Here is a 23,120-nt window from a genome sequence, read left to right on the forward strand (position 1 = left end):
CCTCTTGCCTCAACCCGGCTAGGAGGGAAACGAAAGTCACGACGTCTGGTTTCAGGCATTACAACTTGTGGAACTGGGAGAACACGAGCTCGCGGCTGTAACCTGCTAGCAGTAGCAGTGCGTTCCAGCACACGAAATCCGGTCTAGATACCTGGTGAGCTTCGGTCTTGCCATTACGTCCACCAGAGATTTTGCGCCGTAACTCGTGACCGTAGCGGCAGATTTCTCCCTCAAATTGCTGTCCACTTTGCAGCGCTGACAGATTCGCAGAAGCCTTGAGAGCAGCCCCAAATTTTCCAGAGTTTGGAGTACATACCCCATCATCAAAGTGTTCCAGGAAGTCATGGTGCGAAGAACCATGCGGTTGAAAGTTCTTCTAGCGCCCCACCACCGCCGCGTTCAGCACAACGAGGTCCAAGTCAACACCGAATGGCAGCTTGACCTTACCATGAATTTGACAAGTGGCGAGCAGCCTTCCCATCCGCTTCCATTCGAGAGAAAAATCTCCAATGCCAGTCTTTCCTCGCGATTCTCAGCGTACCCGAGAATCAAAGCCGTCCAAGAGACGACCGTGTGGACGAAAACCATTGGAGCATCAGTCAAGCTCCCACACTTGGCATAAGTTTCTACCAAACCCTTTTGGACGAAGCTATGGAGGACAGGCTCCTCGTTGAGAGCCATGGAATGAATCGCCATTGTCTTCTCCAAAGCCCCGAGCATCACGAGATAAAAACTCTTTTCGTTCCCTTTCTCTGCGAGATTTCCAGAAGCCTTGAGTACGATCGGCCTAGGCTTGCATCGCCGAGAAGAGATCGCCTTCGCCGCTCTCGGAGCAGCCGACACAACGCTGTGACTAGGCATCCTGGCGAGCATCCGTGAGGCTGCGGCTCCATACAGCTAGAATTCCCCGGATCGCCGCGTTCGATCGCCGCGGCGTCGACAAGCTTGCTGATCTCTCGATCTGCCGCATTCCAAGCAGCTGCCGATCCAAGCGCTCGGGCGTGCCAGATCGAAGCTCATCGTTGTCGCGTCAGAAAGAGGGAAATATTTCTATCTAGTAAAGAACCCTAACAAGAGATTTTAGGGTTTTGCGAGAGGGAGAGAGATGGGCGACAGTCAGTACTCGCTTACTACTTTCAGGTAAATCGATCGCCTCGCCCTAGCTGCCGCTGAGCTGATCTTTTTGCACGCTTGCCAGTCCATCGGGGAAGCTCGTCCAGATCGAGCATGCTCTCACAGCTGTGGCCGCCGGGCAGACCTCGCTCGGGATCAGAGGTAATTTCTCTCTTTCCTGGTTCTATGATCTTTTCCCTTGTTGTGGCATTCGCAGTCCGGAATGGAGTTGTCATTGCGACCGAGAAAAAACTTCCATCGATTCTTGTCGATGAAACATCTGTAAGTTTCCAATTTTTTTCTCCTCCTTTTCTTTTTCTTTTGGGGCGAATCTCACTTTTTTTTTTTGGTGCTGTTTTCTTAGATCCAAAAGGTCCAGAATGTGACTAGCAATATCGGCAGCGTATACAGGTTTCCCGTTTTGTTCTTGCTTAGTTTTGTTTTTGTCATTCTGGTCGAAGTTCTTAGTAAATCTTTTTCTTGTCAGTGGCATGGGTCCGGATTCACGGGTGCTCATGCGTAAGAGCCAGAAGCAAGCATTGCAATACTTCCGTCTTTACAAGGTAGGGAGACCGTATTACGTTTGTCGCACGGTAATCCTACCAAGTCTTGCAATACAGGAACACATTCCTGTCTCCCAACTGGTCAGAGAAATCGCGGCTGTCATGCAGGAATTCACGCAGTCGGGGTATGTTGGCATCTTCTTTTTCTGCTGGTCATTTCCGCTTGATATTTAAACTACAGTGGTGTACGTCCATTTGGAGTGTCGTTGCTTGTCGCCGGCTTCGATGACGAAGGTCCGCATTTATATCAGGTATTGTAATGTTATTGGCTCGCGCGGGCACCTGTAATAGTGTCACTATTCAGGTCGATCCGTCAGGTTCATACTTTTCATGGAAAGCATCCGCGATAGGCAAAAATGCTTCCAACGCCAAGACCTTCCTGGAAAAGAGGTTTCCGACTTGTTTACTAGTTATGTCCGACACACTCTCATGCTTTTTTTCTCTACAGGTACACGGACGACCTGGAACTGGAAGATGCAGTCCACACGGCAATCCTGACTTTGAAAGAAGGGTGCGACCTTTCTCCCGCGACTGCTTTTCTTTCCCAAGGGATAACGTTTTTCGGTTTTATCAGTTTCGAGGGGCAAATTTCCGGGAAGAATATCGAGATTGGCATCGTGGGGTCGGACCAAAAGTTCAGGTATCTTGTCCATTATCGCTGCAACTTGATGGCAAACGGAGAAAGCCTTGCAGAGCCCTCACGCCCGCTGAGATTGACGACTATTTGGCGGAAGTAGAGTAATTGGATCGAGAATCGGGACTGTTTTAAGCCCTCTGTTCAAGGTACTTATTGTGGAAACACTCATGCTGGCCGGTGAGAACTTCTTGCATCTTTTTGTCTGTCAGTTGCATGCTCTTTTACCTCATCTTCTTCTTGAGAATATTTGTGGCTTCATGCCATGCTGATCCCAAGAACACAAAGTGACTAGATAACATTATCTGTTGGCATCCGTGTCATGATGCATTCATTCGCGTTTCTGCGTGGCGAAACATCCGTTCTATTCTCAATCATGAGCGCTGCTGGTTTTATTGTTTCCTTGGCGATTGCGAGATCAGGGGCTTTATGTTGTTTAGCGATTTCTATCGTTTTCAAGACGAGAGTCCGGTCCCTCGGGGTGTGGCTGGGCTTTCGTCAGCTCTTTGGCTGACGTATGATTGAGAAATGGACACCTGTGTGTGCTTGCTTTTCCCCCTGTTTGTTCTTCTCGAACGCTACTTAAACTTTGACGTGATTCGTCCAGTGAACGAAGAACAGCAATGATATTTTCCGAATAGTACTCAAGATGTCACTTTTTGCTTTGGAACACTGCATCTATTATCTATCTGGGTGGCATTTTGGAGCTGTTTTGCTCTTGCTTTGAGACGAGCTTGTGTGTGAATCTGTATTTTTGTGGCCTGGCTGAATCATCTCTCTCGAACATCTCTCTCTCTCTCTCATTCCTCAATCATCCGCATTTCGGGTTCCGGAGATTGCGATTGCAATATCGAGCTTTTTGTGTATTTTACTCGTCAGTGGACGCCCCGGGCTTGGGTTCTATCCATTTTTTTTCTCTTTTCTCGTTGCTTACTCAGCGTTGTCATTCCAGGAATTCTCCCCCTCTCCTTTTTTTTTTTCTCATAGTTATCTCTTTCTCTACTTTTTTTTCTTCTTCTTGTTCTTGGTCCTAATCAAAGTGTGAGTGGGGGACCCTTAACTTTGATTTGTGCTTTTGCATCGCAAGAACAGCACGAAGTCCTTTTCTCGGTTAACGCTGATGGATCCAAATCTTTTCCGATCGACGCACAAATCTAAGCACGAAATCGACGTTTCTAAGTGCACGTCTTTATATTTTCTATAGTCTATAGTCGCTCATTGTTGACAAGTTCCACCTCCTTGTTTGATGGTCTAATTGCTTTGGTGGCGCTTTTCGCGTGCTTAAGGCCAGCTCCCTGACAAGCATACAAAGGTGGCGTATTTCTATTAGATTTTTGTGTCGTTGCGTGTGGCCTAATCGTTTTCAGACACATAAATTGGTCGGCGAAAATTCACATGTGCCTGAAATATAGCGGCTATAGATGTTGAAAATGCGGCATAGATTCGCCAAGCGAGAAAATAACTATTTTCTAAAGGTTTCAAGGGCTCGATTTAATTTGCTCAAAGCATAACATGCCGCGGGTGGCCACCTGGCCTCCCAAAAGACCAACAAGAAGCATCCGTACGTGCAGCCTGGACCGTCGGCTCTTAGGCGATCTTGACCGCTGGATGGGATGCGATCCGGGCCGTTGCCTGCGCGAAGGGGGAAAGAAGGTCCGAAAGAATGGGCAAAGGTGAAAATTTTTCGTGTAGAGTTCATCATTAATATTCCCAAGCCTTGTGAAGGGGTGACCATCCATCAATCAAACTGAAAGAGAAGAAAATAAGAGCAAAGATAAAAAGCAATAGAAGTGATAGATTGTTCGATTTGATATGCAAATTCATCACCAAAAGAAAAAATCAATCACAGAAAACTTTGCGTCTTTATGTAAAATTTTAGCTATTTACACTTGCGATCAAGCTCGAGAAGAGCTTGGACGTGAAAATTTTCACCCGGTCAAAAAAAGGAGAAAAAAAGAAGTTACAAAAAAAGAAGGAAGTTTCTCTTTTCTCCTTATGTTGTCGCCTGCTTGAGTGATCTCTTGTTCTTGGCGTTTTTGGACATCCATCGGTACTTTAACTTAAAAATCTTGTCGATGCATTTGTGAATCGCGACGAGCTGGTGATGATCTTTCTTCGGGGGCTGTGATTCACATCCAGTGGCAGCGACATTTTGCTCTAGAGCAGGCTGGATCGTGCGAGAATTCATCGAATTCACTGCAAGAACAGAGCACCAAAAACAGAGTGAGCAAAGCCGAATGACTATATAATCCGAGAATCCGAGCACTTGGGCTGGCATCTCACCTGGAGAAATCGATGGCGATGGACTCGATTTTTTCTTGCTGGATCGCGGCCCCAGGCCGAATGCGATTCCGCTTTTGCTACGGTAGCACTTGAGCTCCACTGCCTGCGCGTGCTGGAAGAGATTGTCGCGGCAAACCGACGCGTTCTTCTCCAAGTTCCCGATGATCACAGTGGCTTCTTTGCTGAGGCGCGCGATTGCCGAATCCACTTCCATTCCAATGTGCTCCACCATGCGGTCCACTTTGTTGCTAATCTTCTCCAGTGTGGAGATCGTTCTCGCCACCAGATAGAGCACTGCGACCGTCGTGATCCCAAACCACACGAGATCCATCTGCGTCGTCTCAATCTTCATGGCAGCTGCTGTGATGATGCAATCCAAAAACTTCTCGCCCGAAGAAATTCGCTCAAAGGCTTTGCTTGATTTAAGAATACTCTCTCTCGACTCTCTCTCGACTCGCGTGATTTGGGAAATCTTCTCTCTTTTTTTCTTCTTTCCTTTCTTTGGGAATCTTTGCACTTGCCTTGAAGAGAGCTTAATAACCACTGAGTCGTTTATATACTCGACCAAGTGACAGGGTCCCATTCAAGCGCCAAAAAAACACAGAAGAAAACGAAATAGAAATAGTTAACTTAGCTTTAAGCTTTGCTTTTCTCGATCTAATGTAGATTAAGATCCCGTTACTCCTTTGTGATTTTGCTCTCCAGCTCCATAAAGCAGCCATTGTTCCAATTCACGTGGTAATTCCTTAGAGTAATACGAGGACCAACCTGGAGCATTGACTACCGTTGAATAACGAAATTTTATCTTTTGACCAGCCATTCACCTAGAGACTCGTGGTCAAAATCACTGTGGTAATGCCGGCCTGAATAATCTATCCCGGCAAGCACGAGAAGCATATTCTAAGAGAACATTCAAGGCATATTCTAGGGCTAGGGTTTTTGGAGCTCGCGAGCAATGGGGGGCGATCCATCGCATGGCGCGGCTTCTTCTTCGGGGCATCATCCACCGCAGGGGCACAAGGGATGGCCGGAGCACTGGCCCAAGGATTACTCGGGATGGAACGACGACATCTGGACACCATTCGGCGGCCCCTACTGCAATCCCAGGAATTGGCGCCGCAACACCGCGCTCACGCTGCTAGGGATCTTCCTGATTTGCATCCCAATCGCCCGGCTCTCGGCGCGCCTCGAGGTAATCCATCCTACATTCTCTCCTCTCCAGATTTTCGCGATCGACCCTGATCGATGGGCTGGTTTTGATCGATGTGGAACAGCAACGCCCAGTGCCGCCGCATTTCCCGATTCCCTCGCAGCTCTGGTGCAAGAATTTCGGGCCGCCGTTGGATCAAGACGAGGAGGACGAGGACAGCAAGATCAGGATCTCGTAGAGCAGTGGTGGAAGCCAATAAGTTTTTCCATGTAGCCACGTGGACGGCTGAGATTTGGAACTTCTCAAACGAAGATGTTCAGTGCCCACGCGGGTCAAGAACTTTAGGGTTTCTGGAGCTTTCGAGAATATCCCGGAGCTCCTAATCTACGCGATGAATCTCAAGCGCAAGGGGCCAGACGATAGCGATCCCAGCGCAGCTCTCTACGGGCTGCTCCCCAGCAAGAAGCTGCGACAGGTATGGATTGATCGCCTCGCGCTGATAATGCGGTGAAATTCTCGCGGTTCTTGACGCGATGGGGCGGGATTTCGCAGGAATCGGAGGATTTTTTGCCCGATTTCTCCCGGAACGGGCCCGTTGCGATCCCCGAGGTCTGTCCCGTAGAGATCCCCAGCGATACACCAGTGGACTCTACACCTATTTCTTTGATCGTTACAGAGCCCGATGCTGATGAGAGAGCTTTAGTCTTGTACAGGCCCATGGATCTTCCCGATCGCTCCAAGCCTCGGCTTAGACAAGTGAATGGATCCTTTCCACGCCACTACAGAGGTATGTTTCCTCTGAAACTTCCGTGAGCAAAGAGAGAGAAAAAACACGATTTTGCTTGGTTTGTTTCACTTCTTTCATCCAGATTTCCAAGTCTCCGATGCTGTGGAGTGGTTTTCTCCATCCAAATCGTTCAAGCACGATTTCGCATTGTCGAGTGGAATGGGTATGAACAACAGCTTGGCGGTGATTCCCTACGTCGCGCCTCCAAGTTTCCGCGACGGTGGACGAGTGATTATCGAAGATATCACCGACCAAGTTCGCCAGGAGGAGGAAGACCAAGCGAAAGAACAAGCCATGGCTATGGAGGAAGAGGCGACGCCCATGGACGAAGAGATGGCGGATGCTACAGTGGACGAAGCTACTCCCCAGTTCATCGTCCAGCAGCCGTGCGAGGTTCCATCGTGGCACCTGTTTGATCCAAACTTTGCTACTCCAGTTATGTGGTCTAGCGGATCCTGATTGGAAGTGTCACCTAGTTTTCTTTCTTCTTGATAGAGCTAGCTAGCCGTAGGCGTTAAAAGTTTTAAATCATGAGGGGCTATCGTCTTATTAGGGTTTTAAAGAGGGATGCTAAAGCTGCGATGGCGGCGATAGCACATCTTGCGAGGGATGCCGATGGAGACGATAGAAATGCGCGCGTCGATCCGAGAGATGTCGAGCAGGTGTTGCTGGCAGCGGCAGAGACGATCGCGTCGTGCATGCAAGCAGCGGCCGAAATATCGGGGCTTGAATCGGCTCGAGATGCTCCAACCAGGGTTTCTCCAGCCTCCAGCCCGCCGGAATCTCGGATTATTTCTTCTTCAGAGGGAAAGATCGATTCTTTGGTTCCGATTAGCCACCGGTCGAGCAAGAATCGCGACGCTAGCACCGATTTATCTCGATCGGCGGAGCAAGATGGGCGTTCTTCCAGAAAAGCGGAGGCAAGGATCATCCAAACAAGCCGCGAGGGGCATCCAAGCAAGCGCCTTCGATCTTCTTCTTCTCCATCCGGTGTCAGTTGCAACGACGACGCAAAGAAATCGAAGCACCAGCGAGTGTCAGTGTTTGAGAGGCTCGCGTTTCCACCAGTCCAGGAAGGTAATGGCGATTCTTTTCTCGAGCCCGGGGCACTGGAAGGGATGATCTTTGGATGCACAACGGAGACCAAGCGCGAGTGTGAGCGGCGAAAGCTTTTTGGGCTCCCGGCATCAAATCAAGCCAACGTTCTACGCGTCGCTCCAGGTACTGTGCTCTTTCTTTTTAATTACGACACGAAGGAACTCTCGGGAGTGTACGAGGCCGTTTCGCACGGGGCCATGAACATCGTCGCCGATGCTTTCGAGGAATGGGGATCGTTTCCAGCACAGGTTCACGAGATTTTCGTTTCCTTTTCGTTTCACCGATTCCAATTTTTTCTTCTTTGATCCAAGGTGGAAGTTCGCCGAGTTCTCAAATGCCAAGAGCTTCCCTTCAGTCATTTCAAGCGTGCAATCCTGGAGAACTTCTTCACTGACAAGAAGTTTCACTATGATCTCACGGGCTACCAGGTTCGCTCTACTTACGTTGCCATTGTTTTGTTGTTCTATTGTTTTGAATAGGTGGATTCTCTGGTGGAAATGTTTAGAGCGCTTCTGCTATAGTGTAAGTAATCGCTTCTTCTTTACATAGACAATAATGAACTTCATATAGGTGGCGGCTTCACGTCGGCCAAGCTCGCGGCAATGGCTGCAGCCAGCTCTGATTCATCAACTTCCACATCGTCCTCTCTCGTCGGAACCGTCGTCGTCGTCTTCGTCCCATCCGGCTCGTCAAGATCTTTCAAGCTAGCTTTGATGGCGGCCTCCAGCATCGGATCCGACTCCTCCGCGGCGGCCTTCTGGCTCTCCTGACTGGCGGCCAGCTCGAGCGCCTGCTGGGCTTCCTGGGGAGTGAACCATCGCCCAAAACTCCCATCATCCGGGGAAGAAGCTCCGGCCGCATTGAAGTCCCGGGGGAGCTCGCCCTGCACGGCGAAGATGCTCCATCCCTCGTTCTTGAGCGAGTCGAGGAAGGCCGAGGCGTAGAAGCTGGAGAGGTGCTGGGGAGCCGGCAAGAGGCTGTTGAAGTTGTACCACTGGGCTCCAATCCGGCGGAGCGCGAACCAGTGATCGTGGAGGTTGCAGATGTAAGCGGCGATCTCGGTGGTGGCGGTGGCGAGCTCGGGGGAATTGAGAGGGAGGCACTTGAGATCGAGCGCGGCGAGCGCGCGCTGGAGGACCTGGATGCTGAAGTTGCCGTCGAGGGCGACGTTGGAGGAGGCCTCGGAGACGAAGCGGAGGTAGTCGGGAGAGTGGGCGTCGCCGCCGCCGCTCTCGAGCATCACGTCGCGCTCGCTCTGGTCGAGGTCGCGCGCGATGGCCGCCAGCTCCAGCTCCGAGAAGTAGGGGCCCTGGAGCACCGCATTGAGGCAGTGCACGGCGCACAGCTTGGATTCCTGCGTCTCGTGATAGAGCAGCGGGCTCGCCATAGCTTCACAAAGCCCTAACCCTAATCGAATACTCTGGTATCTTTAGTTTCATGCTTTCTACGTGTCTCGCTGTGGTTGTTACATGTGGCAAATTAGGAGCCGTTCATTGCTTTGAGTGCGTGGCGGGCTTTAGGGCATAGCTTTAGCCTTGTGACTATGCGTTGTGGAGCTCGATCCATGGCGCTTGTCTCGGTATCGCTCGTGCCCTCGTCGCGTGGAGCTCTCGTCTCCACATCGGCCACAGCTGTCTCTGGATCCAGGCCTCGCAAGGTTTGGCTCCCGCATTTCCCTCGAGCTGCCGCCTCGAATCCGGCGCTGGTAGCGTCGAAATCGAGCGTGTTTGGGAGGAGATTGGCCCTTGGCGCTGTTGGAGCTGGCGTTGCAGCTCAGATTGCTTGGGGCGCGGGGAAGGCGTTTGCTTCCACGGCGACCAAGGAGAAATCCATCCACGATTTCACTGTCAAGGTATGGACGGGTCGATTTGATGTTCGGGATTTTGATGATTTGGTAAGACATTAGAATATCGATGGGAAAGACATAGATTTGAGCATGTACAAGGGGAAAGTTCTACTCGTTGTCAACATTGCTTCTCAATGGTGTGTGCTATAAACGTTTGAAAGCATCGGTTTTGACAAGGTTTTCTTTCTTTTTCTTATGATGTTTCCAGTGGATTGACTTCCGGGAACTATAAAGAATTGGTAGAGGTTCACAAGAAATACAAAGACCAAGGTAAGCTGTAAGCTACAAAATAAAACACTGCTCTTTCTTGTCTCTTGTCTCAGGCTTTGAGGTTTTAGCATTTCCATGCAACCAGTTTGGTGGCCAGGAACCAGGAACTAATGAGGAAATCAAGCAGTTTGCGTGCACCAGATACAAGGCAGAGTTTCCAATCTTCGACAAGGTAACTGCTTAAAGCGTTTTTTTTCCCTTCTCTAAGTCGTTTTTTTGCGATGAAGGTGGATGTGAATGGGCCATCGACAGCTCCAGTTTATCAATTCCTCAAGAGCAGCAAAGGCGGATTGCTGGGCGATAGCATCAAATGGAATTTCGGTAAATTTCTAGTGAACAAAGATGGGCAAGTTGTGGAAAGATATGCTCCCACCACTTCTCCCTTCCAGATCGAGGTAAGAACTCTTCCTGATTTTTTTGTCTTTTCTCTCTAAACTATTGTCCTCCACAGGGCGACATTAAGAAGCTGCTATAAAATTCTAAACCCAGGTTTTGGTGTAAATCTGATTGTGAGCATAATGAAGGAGCATGCGACTCTAATCCTACATGCATGCAATTCAGTTCATTCTAGCAGCACGGAAGAACTTATTTTTTGAGAAACCTTTAAACATGGAGTGTCCATAGCCTGTTATTTTGGTGGCTCGCGGAGCGAGGAATTCGTTTTCCGGTCGGCTTAACATGCACCCAAGATTTTGTTACAATCAAATGGTTATCAGCATATATATGATATCATGTACAGTATCAAGCAACAGGAGCGGGAGCGGGAGCAAGCTCCACACGATTTCGCTCAAGGCAAGGTCCGCTCGACGCTACACTCGAACTAGACCACACAATCACATCCAACGAATTTCGAAGCGTAAGACCTGTACCATTAAAAATCGTCATGGAACTCGCGCCTTGTCCATCTGTGTCGCTCCTCCAGAAGAGCGAAGAAGGACGATTGCCCTGGCGCTCCACTTGCAGCTCGAGCTCCAAGCTCCCGTTGGTGGTGAAGCGAACTATGCAAGTAACTGGGCTCGCCGGGGGTGCAAACAAACAGGCGACCCCCACACAAGGCTCTGCCGTAGTGGCGGTGGAAGGATGGGAGCCTCTTGCTGGAGTTGGATCTGGCAGCTGCTGGAAGTGGTGTTGAAGAAGAGCACAGCCACAGCGGAGTTGTCTGGAGATCTCAGCCACTGTTGTCCTCCTGTTATCGAAGCTGTGCCATTTCCTTGAACAGTGATGAGTGCCGTGCTGAAGTTGCCATCGATTCGATCAGGCGTTAGTGATTCAACTTGAGCGCAGGTCATGGACGCAGACATCAGCAGTGCTGGAAGCAAGAGAAGGATTAGCTGTCTAGTCCTAGTAAATTCAGCAGGATCATCACGTCCTCCTGGACGGCATTGTTGGAGAGATCAAGCTCCGACAACCAACAAAGGTTTCCAAAGCCAGAGACAGGAGCTTGCCGGATTTGCCATCGTATACACTTTGAGCTGCATGGAGGAGATTAACACTCCAACTTGAGGCACCCAAGGAAGATCTGGAGAGGATCTAGAGACGTGTGTTGGAATTGGTTGCAGCACTCTTCTCCATTTACTCTACTGCGATTTTGCACCGGAAGAGTGTCAGATGGAGCTGATTCCAAGAGTAGTGGCAAATGGAGTCTTCAAGAAACTTTTGCAACTTGTAAAAAGCAGTTCTTTTTATTTAAGAAAAGAATTCAGTTTAGCAATTGTACGAAAGCAGTTGTCCTGAGATAACATACGAATGTGTTAAAGATAAAAAAGGTCAAAAACATTAAGGCAACCTAAGACCGTTTAATTGTTCCTTGTCACTCGTGGAATAGGATGATAATGAACATTTGGAAATATATAGCCCATATCCCCTCTCCGTCGTATATGTCCTGGAAACCTTGGTAACTTGAGCTCGCCTGTGTCTTTCCTTACAAATGTCATAAAGACCCATTCATCTTCGTCTTCCACCCAAACAATTTGATGCATCTCCCCATCACGTTTATTCTTGACAATTGCACAAAACATAAGCATCTTGCCATAGTACACCATTTCAGGAAGAGAAGGGTATATTCGACCCTGGACAAGTTCATACTTCATAAAATACACCTTGGCAGTTGCATAGGGTGGATCAAACTCAATGGAATGCATTGCCTGCCCAAAACTATCTTCTTCAAGACTGCCCAAATGCATTCCCATGACTTCTCCAAACCCCATCTTGCTGGCAATCCTTCTTACCTTGCTCTCCATCTGTCAAAACCCTATTCCCAAAAGACCTTCCCATAAAACCTACTTTTATAGATGGTTGAAAAGGGCGAAATAATCTAGATTGATCTTCTTGTTTTCTCCAAGCTTTGTTAAGAATTCTTCTTATGCTATCAAAGATCTCGATTGTGTTTGCCAGCATCAGTTCCCTACTCATCCCTGCTAATTCTTCAAGAAGCTAAACAGCAAATGGAATTTTGGGACAGGCTTTGGGTGAATCCTCAAAGGGTGTTCTAGCTCTAGAAGAAAAAATGGGGTGTGGGATCACTTGAAGTAGATCGATGCTACTGAGAATAAAAAGCATCGAGCCAAGCATAGCAAATCCCCGCGCTTCGCTTCCATTTAGGTGATTCCGCAAAGCAAACCGCCCATATGCGCGGCGGCTGCTGTAAAGACCACCACACATAAACCCTAAACCTTGCCCACAAATTAGGGTTCTTCGTTGGGAAGAGAGAGAATGCAGGTCGGTTTCAGGGTTGGAGTGGAATGCTTGATACGAAATCCGCAGCTAGGAGCTCAGATTTTTCCCCGGCAGGGCCTTAAGGTAGAGATTTTGATGGAATTTACGCGTGGATTTGGAAATTCTCATTCCTGTGAGGCAGGAACGAAGAACCAGAGTAATTTGCAGCGTTTCTTCTGGAACTGGAAGCGATTTTGCTGAATATAAGTCGAATGAGGTGTGGTGGAGAGGATTTTTTTTGGATTTCTCCGTGCACTACTAGTTTTCTTTCAGGAGGAAGAAGCGTCGGTGAGGCAGAGATTGGAGAATTTCCGAGACGCGTTTTGGAGGTTCTTGCGTCCTCACACTGTTCGTGGAACCATCATTGGAAGCACGTAAGCTTTATCTTCTCTAGTTTTTGCTCGTGACACTTCAAAACTTTTTTAGATCTTTGGTAGCAAGAGCTCTTTTGGAGAATGCTGATTGTATCAATTGGTTCCTCGTTCCAAAGGCTCTCAGGGGTCTTCTAGCACTCATCTGTGGAAACGGCTACATTGTGGGAATCAACCAGATCTACGACGTTGGCATTGACAAGTAAGCTTTCTCCTCGACGATAAGAACGAAAGAAAACTTACAGAATTCTCTGCTTTCTAGAGTGAACAAGCCTTTCCTGCCTATAGCAGCGGGAGATCTCTCCGTGTCCACTGCGTGGACTCTGGTACTGTCTCTCGCTGTGCTCGGCACTGGAATAGTTGCTACAAACTTTGGCCGGCTCATCACGTCGCTCTACGTCCTTGGCTTGGTTCTGGGAGCCATGTACTCGGTGCCTCCATTGAGGCTCAAGAGATTCGCCGTTCCAGCCTTTCTGATAATTGCTACGGTAAGAACTTATTTGTTTTACACACCAGAAGTTTCTAAGTTCCTCGTCCCAGGTTCGTGGATTTCTCTTGAATTTTGGTGTATACTATGCAACGAGAGCTTCTCTCGGCCTTCCTTTTGTTTGGAGGTATACAGCTTTGGATCTGGTTTTAACATAATTCGTGTTCCTTGTGGTACAGTCCCCATGTCATCTTTATCACGGCCTTTGTGACTTTGTTCGCGACTGTGATAGCAATCACCAAGGATCTTCCTGACGTTGAGGGTGATCTGAAGTAAGCTCCTAACACTCAGCCCCAGATAAGTGTTCGTTTTACTCTAGTTTCTCATTGGATTCTTCGTTTGTACAGGTTCAAGATCTCTACCTTTGCAACAAAGCTCGGCGTACGCAATATATCCTTGCTGGGAGCAGGACTTCTGCTAACAAATTACATTGGTGCAGTTGTTGCTGCTTTTCGTTTTCCACAGGTAGTGCTGAAGAAACTTTCCAAGGTTTCCTGATTCTTTATCGCAGGTTTTTAATACGGGTCCTATGGCTATCACTCACGGGATACTGGGAGTTTGTTTGCTCTACCAGGTTCGAACTTTTCTTTGTAAAACTTGACAAACAAACTAAAATGTTTCTCTTCTCGCAGCTATGGCTGCTGGAGTCTGCCAAATACTCGAAGGTAAGTCAGTTACTTCCAGACAAAACTTTCACTGGCTTTTTAAACCTTTGATCGCAGGAAGCCATCTCTACATTCTATAGATTCATCTGGAATCTATTCTACGCAGAGTATTTAGTCTTCCCAGCCATCTAGAGCTTACTCTTCATACCACCTGCTGAGATTTTTAGCGCCTTCACCTGTGCCGACATTGCTAAAGTATTTTTTCCGATACTCACTCACCAGCCTGTCGAGTTTGTCTTCCTCTTCATTCCCTTCGTTTTTTCCCCTTCGTCTCTTCTTCTCATCCGGTGCAGCCAGAGTCTCCCTGTGCATTCCTTCACCTTGTTTAAATCCCTTCTTGCCATGTGGTTTCGCTGGAGTTTGAGCGTTGTCCATCTTCCTCTTTTTGCCCTGCGCTTTTCCTTGCTTGCCCGCCCCTCCCTGTGGCTTCTCTTGTTCGCCTCCCCCATTTTGAGCCTTGTCCCTCTTTTTTCCCAGTGGTTTTTCTTGGTTGCCTTGTCCTTGATTACTGTCACCATTTTGAGCTTTATCGTTCTTCCCCTTTCTCTTCTTTCTTTTCGACTTCCGTCCATCAGCTTCCACTCCATCATCGTTCGGTTGCCTTTTACGTTTTCCTCCGGGGCTTCCATTACCAGTATCGTCGACTCTTTTGCTTGTTGGTCCCTTTGAGTTTGGTCGTAACTTCTGTGCAGCTAGCCGACTCTCCCTTTTCTTCATCCTCGCTACATTCTCAATCGCAAACTCTACGATTGGTCGTTTCTCCGAACCGAAAGTTTCTGCGTATACACAAACGGCCGAGAAGAACTTGAACCAGATAGATTAAAAACAAGGAGTACCTGGATTGTTATTCAAAACTCGCAACCCGACGATCGCGTGTTGGTGCTCAGCAAACTCTACAAAGCCTGTTCCTCGGGAGTTTTCCTTATCGTCAGTTAAAAGTTTCACCTGCCAAGAGACTCGTCGACGTTAGAAAGGAAAGTTTTCGAGAAGTAGAAACTGCACACCTGTTTGATCACAGGACGCTGCTTTGTCGCCCGCGAAACAACTGCATTTATAAACAGCTGCTTCACGTCCTTCTCGCTCAAAGTTCTTGGAAAGTTATGTATCGCGAGCCTGGTTTTCGAGACATGAAAATTCGGACTCCTCAGTTTTGTTGCCTTCTCTGTTTGAAGCCTGTCCAAGGATCGATCAACAAACAAAAGCAAACAAGAAAATAAAGGGAGAACGAAAGAAAGAACATACGCTGAACGCTTGAGTAAGTCGGATTTTGAAACACCATGCGCGGCTTCTGTTCCTGGTTCTATATATCCTTCCTGGAAGTTTAATGAAGTTAATCGTGGACAACGCTACGATCATCACGTACCTTGAGCAAGTGGAGGTTTCGTTTATCATGATCTCTTTCCTCGATGGATTTCTTCGTGGAGATTTCCCGGGCAGCGCCCCGATCGACAGCAAAATGAGCGATAGGATACTTTCCAGCAACCGAGAAACTAGAGTTCCCTTCTTCGGCGTTCTTTGTGGCTCTGGCTAGCGCTTCGGCGGCTTCTCGAGTAGCAAACTCTACAAATGCTGTTCCTTTTGGTTTTCTGGAATGGCAACCATTGAGAAAACAACAGGTAAAATAGAGTAAAAGGAAGAGAAAATACTTACTTTGTTGCGGGATGAAGCACGAGACGTAACGAGGTCACGTCTCCAAATTCCGAAAACTTTTTTTTCAAGTCGTGTACTTTCGCATCCGGTGGAAGGTTGCGAACGAAGAGTGTTCTCTCCATGGAGTTTTCTTCCGGTGGCTTCGCAGCTAGAGGCTTTTTCACCTCTCGGGAGGCCGCCATGGGACTCTTTCGGTCCTCGTCACCGTCCTTTGCTTTGCCTGGCTCTGTCACAACTTTGCTTAACACTTTACTCACCAAGTTCTTCTCGTCTAAAGGTTTCTCCTCCTCTTCGTCATCTTCCTCGTCGTCTTCTTCATCCTCCTCGTCTTCTTCTTCGTCACTCACAATTCCATCCGATTCACTCGCTGTTTCATTATCAAGGTCGCTGTTCTCGGCTTTCTCTTCTTCTGCGAGCAGCCAGAAAGGAGATCAGCGTTTGGACTTGCTGGGAAAGTGAAAGAGTAAATATTCACCTGACTTGTGGACAATGTTCTCATAAGTCATTTTCGCCACAGCCCAGTCAACAGCTATAGTTCTGTTTGCAATCTTCGTGCCGTTCAAAGCCTTGATGGCCTGAAAAATATGGTGAGCTAAAACTGAATATCGATTTGCTGGCGAGAAGGAACCTTTTCGGCGTCATTTTTGCAAGTGTAGCCTATGAACGCAAAGCCTTTCGATCTAAAACACTGAACACAATTACTACTTGCAAAAGGGAGGATTTTTCGTTTACTCACCGACCATCCGGATTCCGGGGTACTGTGGTCTCCCAGACAAAGCCAGCAGCTGAAAATTTTTCTTTCAACATTGCATCCGTCACCTGGTTAGAAAACTCGACGATAAGAAAATGTCGCTAAAAAACTAACGTTCTACCTTGAAAGGCAAGTTGCGAACAATGAGCCTCCACTTTTTGAGTTTTGAGCCCTGCGCGGATGCAAAACCACAAGCTTACGAAAAGTTGTTTAAGACAATTGTCTACCTCTCCTCCCAATTGCCTGGCCCAAAACACTTCATTGCCGAGTTTTTGGAGATGGTAAGTTGCAACGGCCTGCCGAGCCGCCGTCACTGATGTAAAAACTATAGCTGCAGCAGGAAGCTTGCAGCCATCCCGTGAAAGTCCTGATATAAAAGAAGTTGAAACTTTGGAAGACACGAAAAGATGATGACAGTAAAATTACCATGCTGGTTGATATACGCTTCCGAGAGATTTTTCTCGACACTTTCGACAGTTCCCAGCTTCTTGGCAAGAGTTAAGACTGCTTCCGCTGTTTCCGAGTCTCCCAAGTTACCGATCACTACTGTCCTTGCAGGTCTGCAAAGACAACAAAAGCCTCATAGAATGTTAGAACTTTGAAAGGAAGAAGGAAAACGAGAACCTTTGTTTTTCGGACGCTGCATTCTGAGAAGAGTCAGCAGTCTCTTGGAATTGAGAAGTCCTTTTCTTTTTGGCTTTCGCATGACTTTTTGCGGTGGCCTGCTTTGGCTTTTCTTCTTCGTTGATGACAGCAGGAGTTTCGGGTTCTTTCTCACCACCATTTTGCACTGTGTTATTTGCAGCCTCGGCCGCGTTCTCCTGGCCAGCCGCTTCCGTGGTTCCACCCTGCCTTTTCTTCCTGCGTTCGTTAAGCGATGGACGCTTCCTTGCAACCTCGACTTTGATTCTACGACCCTCCATGGAACTATCATTCTTCGAAGCCACAGCACGCTGGGCATCCTCAGCAATCGCACTACATTTTTGCGAAACAGTCAAGGAAATCGAAGAGAAAACATAGCACTTACAATTGCACGAATCCAAATCCCCGGTGCTTGTCCGTTGCTTCATCCAGAAAACAAGAAAATCAAACAAGTCAGCAATGCGGGAGGACGAGAGCGAGCGAGCGAGCAGCACGAAAAGAAGAAAACAAAGAAATACATACCTTTATCTTTCACTGTGAAAGCGCGACGAACGGGACCAATATCACTGAATGCCTCTTCCAGCTGCCAAAAGAGAGAATGAGACGATCATACAAAGACGAGGCGCCGAAATACCTGCGCATCGGAGAGCGTAAGCGGCAATCCTCTGACGAAGACTGTTCGCGCATCGATCTCGTTTTCTCGCTTCGCCTCTTTCTCGTCTCCCATTGAGGCTCGCGAAATTAGGGTTCTTCGAAGAGGGGTTTTAGCATTTAGGGTTCTTGGCTCTAGATCATGGAAATGCGAGAGAAATGGACTGGAGAGCTCACTGTGGAGCAATGCTGTAGCCGCGCTGCTGCTACGCGCGCCTATGCCCGCTATCCGCTCAAGCTCGTGCTTCCATCCAAGGTAAGCTGGATCCAAAACTTCGCGAATTTGCGGTAAGAGTGGAAATTTTCCATTTCCAGGTCGCTTGCTCGGGGATCGATGCAGTCTGGGTGTATTTAGTGACTTATGGCGGTGGAATCGTGTCCGTGAGTGTTGATTCTCGTCCTTTTTTTTCCTTCTTGATTCTTTTTTTCTCACAGGGAGACTCGATCAGCTGTAAAGTTTCTGTGGGAGATCATTGTACTCTTGTTCTTACGACTCAATCTTCGACCAAGGTACCTACATTTCTGTGCTACGAATTTTTCTTCCTTGTTGAAAGCTTTCTTTCGTTGTGTATGTTTTTTGGTGAAGATTTACAAGGCAGTCCAAGGCAAATTCTCCGAGCAAGTTTTCAAGGTACCAGTGTCATTTCTTCTTCCACATTTCTAGCTAAGATCTTTTTCTTCTTGGTTTTGTCAAGGCTCTCGTAGCGAAGGATGCTCTTCTCGTGATGATGCCGGATCCCGTCACATGTTTTGCAGCCGCGAAGTACAAACAGATCCAGCACTTCTTTTTATCGCTCGATGCCAACCTCGTTCTTGTGGACTGGTTTACAAGCGGGCGAAGAGAACGCTGTGAGGTTTGGGCGTTTGAGTCCTTCAGAAGCACCAACAATGTTTACCTGGATGGCAATCCCGTCTTCCTGGACACCGTAAGCTTTCCTCCTTGTTTCATTCTTCCCTAACTTTCTCGTTTTCTGTTGCAGATGAACTTAGAGCAGGACGTAAGTTTGCCAATATCGTCGAGGCTGCAAGACTTTCACTCGGTTGCGATGCTCGTGATTTACGGGTAAGTTTCTTTTGTTACTTCCGTTTCTCTATATTTTCCTCACACTCTTGGCCTAACAGTCCTCGCTTATCTTCGATCCGGAAGCGCATTGAAGAGAGAGTTGGAAGTCAATGTGAGGAGGCTGTAAGAAAGAAGAAGCACAGATCATCAACGCATGGAAGATTGTTGTGTTCGTTCAGTTCGTTTGGACCATCCGTAAGTAAATATCTGTTTCAGCTTGCGGGAGGAAAAATAATTGTGACATTGTTTGCAGGACGCTGGCCTCGTAGTTCGTGTTGCAGCAGTCGAAACAGAACTGATATATGACTTTCTCAAGCAGGAACTGGCCGAGCTGTCGGACTTAATAGGTGCTCCTCCATACTATGGCAAATAGTCCACACAAACGCACGTTACGAAGCAGGAGAGAGCATCGCAGCCGTTAGACAGCTGCATCCTACGGTAGTCCTTTGCAGCCGTTAGAGTCATTGCTTGGGATCTCTTCTTCTCTTTATGGCCAAGAAGAAATGGGAAGACAACGACTTTGATCCACATTGTCCAACACTTCTCCAACAGGTGCGTTTTTAATCCTCGCGCGTCTTCATCTTTTTCCTCCTCTTTTGTTTTGCAGGTCCTCACGTACAAGTCAAAAACACGTCGCCTCTTTTCTCCGTGGACGACTTCGTCGGACTCCTCGGCTTCGATCGAGAGCTACGGGTCCACCGAATCGCGGGGCTCGTCCGACAGCCGTCTAGACGATCTCATCAACGCTGCCAATATCTCCTCGTCATCCTCTTCCGAAGTCTCGGCCATTCTAAAGTCACTCGCAAACTCCGACGACGAAGAAGACCTATCCATTATTAAAGCACCACCAAAAGCACTCACGCTGACGAGATTGGCCTCTTCAAGTCCAGACGTACGTATGCACCGATGCTTCTCATTATTTTTTCTAAACTCCACCTCTTTTTCTTCCTTTCTTGCCTCACAGAAAGAAAAGGTGGAAGACAACAAAGCACAAATCATATCCACGACTCCTCCTGTTGGTAGTCAGTCACCGTTGTAAAGGGACCCCACTCTACATAGTAGCCTTGGACTGCATAACTCGAGCACAGCTCCTCCACTCCACTAGAATGGCCTCGTCTTTCCAGGTTCTTCTCATCTTCTTTGCTCTTACAGTCACTCTCTCCAATTCAGCTGATCCAGATCCACTCCAAGACTACTGCCTTCCTACTCAAGCGCAGCAGCACCAGTGCAAGAGCTCGCCTTCACCCAGTGACTTCGTCTCCAGAGTCCTGGGAAACGCCCCCAATTCCCAGCCACCGCAGACCTGGAACGCCTCTCTACTGTCCTCGGCAAACTTCCCAGCTCTCAACACCATGGGCCTCTCCATCGTCAGAGCTCGCCTGGGAGTCGGAGGCACGGTCCCGCTGCACTACCACCCCCGAGCATCCGAGCTCATCTACATCGCGGAAGGAGAGGTGGAGGCCGGGTTTGTCGACTCGAACAACGTCCTGTTCGCGCAGACCCTCCAGCCGGGAGACGTGATGATCCTTCCCAAAGGCATGCTCCACTACCAATACAATTCTGGCAGCAGCAGAGCCACGGTGCTGGCCTCGTTGGATAGCCAGAGCCCCGGAATCGTCCTCCCTGGCCCCGGTGTGTTTGGCTCTGGGATTCGAGACGAAGTTATCGCGTCGTCCCTCGGGGGACTGGACCACGCCACGCTTGAAGCGGTGAAAGCTAAGTTCAAGCCTCGGTCGTGATAGAGTCTGTTTGTGATTGATTCGAATAAGCAATCAAAATTGACTACAAAATTGTCGTTTTTCATATACTACGCATTTTCATTAGAACCCTAAATCAGATTGTAGCCGTCCAATTTTAGCGTCTTAACGTGGATCAAACATTCTCGGATTCCACATGCTGCAATGTGGAACCAGCAATCCCGAGAATAATATCGCCGCGCTCTCAAAAATGGGGACGCTCAAGCTCGTAAGCTCGTCGGAACGAATATGGCGGTGGAATCCCGTGAATGGTCGACAAAGGTACCTACATTTCTCTGCGTACTTTTCGACCAGGATCTGGCCGAGCTCTCGGATTTGATTGGCGCTATACTATGGAGCAAATAGTCCACACGAACGCGAGCCCAGCGCGATTCGATGGAACCGTAGCAGGAGTCTGACGAAGTCGTCCATGAGGAAAAGAGCCAATGAGTTTTTGACTATACGGAAGGATCTAGAGAGGAGGAAAAAGAAGGAACTTAAAGTCGAAAGTGATCACCAGGTTACCACGGCACTCTGAGCAGCATTGTGATTTGTTAGATTCTTGAGCCGCTGCTCTCCAATGTCCCGCGAGACGATATGATACTCCGCTCTCCACCCACAAGTTTGTGCTGGCTCACAAAAAGGGCCGTCAAGGCCTAGGTTCGACAGAGTTTGTTCGTCAAGCCACTCTGGGGATTTGGATTTTCGTGCCGTTCTAAGTGCCAAGTGCGGGAACGAAACAACACGAACGAAGAAGTAACGGTACGATTGATGTTCTCTCATGGACGAACTAATTTTGTAGTGATTGAATCATTTTATTTTGGTGCCAAAGTACATTACTTCTCGTCATCCTCTTCCGAGGCCTCGGTCATTCTAAAGTCGCTCATGGTGACGAGATTGACTTCTTCGTACGCACCTATTCTTCCCATTTTTCTTCTTTTTTCGTCCCTCGCAGCAAGAAAAGGTGGATGCACAAATCATATCCTCGACTTAACCTCGGACTTCAAAACTCGACCGCCATCACTCGAGTTCCTCTGCTCCAGAATGGCCTCTTCCCTCCAGGTTCTTCTCGTCTTCTTTTCTGTCCTCGCCGATTCAACTGATCCAGGTTCACTCCAAGACTACTGCCTTCCTACTCAAGAGCAGCAGCACCAGTGCAAGAGCTCGCCATCACCCAGTGACTTCGTCTCCAAAGTCCTGGGAAACACCACCAATACCCGGCCTCCACAGACCTGGAATGCCACTCTGCTTTCCTCGGCAAACTTCCCAGCTCTCAACACCATGGACCTCACCATCGCCAGAGCCGAACTGGGAGTCGGAGGCACGGTCCCGCTGCACTACCACCCCCGAGCATCCGAGCTCGTCTTCATCGCGGAAGGAGTCGTGGAGGTCGGGTTTGTCGACACGAGCAACGTCTTGTTCATCCAGACCCTCCAGCTGGGGGACGTGACGATCGTTCCCAAAGGCATGCTCCACTACGAATACAATCCTGGCAGCAGCAGAGCCACCTTGCTGGCCTATAGCCAGAGTCCCGGTATCCTCGCCCCTGGCCACGGTGTCTTTGGCTCTGGAATTCGAGACGAAGTTATCGCGGCCTCCCTCGGCGGACTGGACCACGCCACGCTTGAAGCGGTGAAAGCCAAGTTCAAGCCTCGGTTGTGATAGAGTGATTGATTCGAATAAATCCTCGGCTGTTCAGTTGTTAACCATTAAAAGCGCGCCGCGATCTTGTGACTTGGAACATACAATGGCGTCAAAAGATGGATGCTGGATTGTATCCCCCTATGGAACTCCTTGCCAAGGCTCGCCTAAGAAATCCTCGCTCTCATGCCCGCATTCTCCCACCGCGGCTCCAGGAATCCACAATATATAGGGTTTTGGCCGACTTATGGGCTAGAGGGAGCAAACAAATGATCCAGAGGAGCTGTGCGAGGAAAAGCACGACTGCACAAGAAGGAGGAGCTTCTCCGCGAGGAGAAGCTCATCTTACTGAAGTACGAGGGTATCGCACTATCCACAAGGAGTTGCCTTTTACTTGCTGCTTAAACAACTCTCGCTCCCTTTTCTGTTGCTCTTGGTGTGTGATCGTAGTCGCAGTGATCCTGACTTCGATTAAAAATTTGAGCTCCAACTTGGACCTTGGATTAACTCTCTTGGATTAACTCTGGACGAAGTTGACACACAAGATGCAAAATGCCGCGCCTGGGCATCTTGGGGCGCCTTGGCCGGTGTTGGGCATTTGCATTGACGTCCTATCTCTTCGCCGGATAACCCGCTGGGGCTCGGAAAACAAATGTATTACATTTAATTAGTGTTCTAGAGAGTTGTGCAAATTGTGCATCTTCATGAGCGCTGTCTCTTTCCTTCTCTTTCTCCTCGGAAGTGGAACGGACTGATCTTCTGGCACGAAAAGAAAAACAAAAGAACGTGAGAGATCATATCTGGCACGGCATTGTGACTGCTAAGCTTACATGCGTTCTGGAGTGTGAGACGCCGGCGCCTGAGAGCTTTCGTCCTTTTTATTGCTGTGTAAAAACAAGAAAACATGTTTTCGTTCTGGACGTGATCTTCAAAGTGAAGAGTGATTGTACCTTAACTCAGAATGACCGCATGAACATGGTTTCTCACCCTGGAGGCTCGCAAAA

The 23,120-nt window shown here is 48.5% G+C and overlaps 10 protein-coding genes across 11 annotated transcripts; 8 read left to right on the plus strand and 2 right to left on the minus strand.

Annotated features, from left to right (window-relative positions):
- Positions 1-1,028: 1,028 nt before the first annotated feature.
- LOC9630822 (proteasome subunit alpha type-2-B) lies at positions 1,029-3,022 on the plus strand. Of its 2 annotated transcripts, XM_002990257.2 has the most exons (12): positions 1,029-1,140; positions 1,199-1,275; positions 1,331-1,395; positions 1,478-1,524; positions 1,601-1,676; positions 1,734-1,801; positions 1,858-1,927; positions 1,981-2,066; positions 2,125-2,187; positions 2,251-2,316; positions 2,370-2,459; positions 2,918-3,022. In XM_002990257.2, the coding sequence occupies exons 1-11, from the start codon at positions 1,106-1,108 to the stop codon at positions 2,416-2,418; spliced, it is 702 nt and encodes a 233-aa protein (XP_002990303.1). In that variant the 5' UTR covers positions 1,029-1,105; the 3' UTR covers positions 2,419-2,459; positions 2,918-3,022. The 2 variants fall into 2 exon arrangements, with proteins under 2 accessions (XP_002990303.1, XP_024519939.1); XM_024664171.1 differs by lacking the exon at positions 2,918-3,022 and having other exon boundaries at positions 2,370-2,494.
- A 2,464-nt stretch (positions 3,023-5,486) lies between these two features.
- LOC9631014 lies at positions 5,487-7,061 on the plus strand. The gene is made up of 4 exons (XM_002990258.2): positions 5,487-5,785; positions 5,868-6,218; positions 6,296-6,530; positions 6,613-7,061. Exons 2-4 carry the CDS (start codon positions 6,135-6,137, stop codon positions 6,987-6,989), a joined length of 696 nt encoding a protein of 231 aa, XP_002990304.2. The 5' UTR covers positions 5,487-5,785; positions 5,868-6,134; the 3' UTR covers positions 6,990-7,061.
- On the plus strand, positions 7,043-8,112 carry LOC112342404. Its single transcript, XM_024664163.1, has 2 exons — positions 7,043-7,876; positions 7,940-8,112. The coding sequence occupies exons 1-2, from the start codon at positions 7,061-7,063 to the stop codon at positions 8,105-8,107; spliced, it is 984 nt and encodes a 327-aa protein (XP_024519931.1). The 5' UTR covers positions 7,043-7,060; the 3' UTR covers positions 8,108-8,112.
- An 8-nt stretch (positions 8,113-8,120) lies between these two features.
- Positions 8,121-9,053, minus strand: LOC9630824 (ataxin-3 homolog). The gene has a single exon (XM_002990299.2). It carries the CDS (start codon positions 9,013-9,015, stop codon positions 8,191-8,193), a length of 825 nt encoding a protein of 274 aa, XP_002990345.2. The 5' UTR covers positions 9,016-9,053; the 3' UTR covers positions 8,121-8,190.
- Positions 9,054-9,143: 90 nt separating this feature from the next.
- Positions 9,144-10,309, plus strand: LOC9631015 (probable phospholipid hydroperoxide glutathione peroxidase). Its single transcript, XM_002990259.2, has 6 exons — positions 9,144-9,480; positions 9,535-9,611; positions 9,683-9,744; positions 9,798-9,916; positions 9,972-10,139; positions 10,196-10,309. Exons 1-6 carry the CDS (start codon positions 9,172-9,174, stop codon positions 10,217-10,219), a joined length of 759 nt encoding a protein of 252 aa, XP_002990305.2. The 5' UTR covers positions 9,144-9,171; the 3' UTR covers positions 10,220-10,309.
- A 2,085-nt stretch (positions 10,310-12,394) lies between these two features.
- Positions 12,395-14,200, plus strand: LOC9630825 (homogentisate solanesyltransferase, chloroplastic). Its single transcript, XM_024664099.1, has 11 exons — positions 12,395-12,543; positions 12,602-12,676; positions 12,733-12,833; positions 12,886-13,032; positions 13,093-13,318; positions 13,371-13,444; positions 13,497-13,589; positions 13,665-13,782; positions 13,829-13,891; positions 13,950-13,982; positions 14,040-14,200. Exons 1-11 carry the CDS (start codon positions 12,457-12,459, stop codon positions 14,112-14,114), a joined length of 1,092 nt encoding a protein of 363 aa, XP_024519867.1. The 5' UTR covers positions 12,395-12,456; the 3' UTR covers positions 14,115-14,200.
- On the minus strand, positions 13,974-17,780 carry LOC112342386 (RNA-binding protein 28-like). The gene is made up of 16 exons (XM_024664098.1): positions 17,660-17,780; positions 17,548-17,608; positions 17,411-17,447; positions 17,008-17,358; positions 16,810-16,943; positions 16,611-16,750; positions 16,505-16,555; positions 16,369-16,451; positions 16,261-16,312; positions 16,108-16,207; positions 15,633-16,041; positions 15,346-15,568; positions 15,225-15,295; positions 14,987-15,155; positions 14,819-14,927; positions 13,974-14,758 (listed from the first exon to the last, which is right to left on the minus strand). Exons 1-16 carry the CDS (start codon positions 17,750-17,752, stop codon positions 14,118-14,120), a joined length of 2,724 nt encoding a protein of 907 aa, XP_024519866.1. The 5' UTR covers positions 17,753-17,780; the 3' UTR covers positions 13,974-14,117.
- A 10-nt stretch (positions 17,781-17,790) lies between these two features.
- LOC9630826 (urease accessory protein D) lies at positions 17,791-20,544 on the plus strand. The gene is made up of 10 exons (XM_002990261.2): positions 17,791-17,932; positions 17,992-18,057; positions 18,112-18,186; positions 18,263-18,307; positions 18,372-18,602; positions 18,657-18,739; positions 18,799-18,934; positions 18,993-19,291; positions 19,347-19,631; positions 19,704-20,544. The coding sequence occupies exons 1-8, from the start codon at positions 17,819-17,821 to the stop codon at positions 19,110-19,112; spliced, it is 870 nt and encodes a 289-aa protein (XP_002990307.2). The 5' UTR covers positions 17,791-17,818; the 3' UTR covers positions 19,113-19,291; positions 19,347-19,631; positions 19,704-20,544.
- On the plus strand, positions 19,846-20,478 carry LOC9630827 (germin-like protein subfamily 3 member 2). The gene has a single exon (XM_002990262.2). The coding sequence runs from the start codon at positions 19,846-19,848 to the stop codon at positions 20,476-20,478; it is 633 nt and encodes a 210-aa protein (XP_002990308.2).
- A 975-nt stretch (positions 20,545-21,519) lies between the features above and the next one.
- LOC112342393 (germin-like protein 1-1) lies at positions 21,520-22,137 on the plus strand. The gene has a single exon (XM_024664132.1). It carries the CDS (start codon positions 21,520-21,522, stop codon positions 22,135-22,137), a length of 618 nt encoding a protein of 205 aa, XP_024519900.1.
- The last annotated feature ends 983 nt before the right edge of the window (positions 22,138-23,120 follow it).

The sequence above is a fragment of the Selaginella moellendorffii genome, unplaced genomic scaffold (assembly GCF_000143415.4).
Source record: "Selaginella moellendorffii unplaced genomic scaffold, v1.0 SELMOscaffold_107, whole genome shotgun sequence".
Classification (NCBI taxonomy): Eukaryota; Viridiplantae; Streptophyta; class Lycopodiopsida; order Selaginellales; family Selaginellaceae; genus Selaginella; species Selaginella moellendorffii.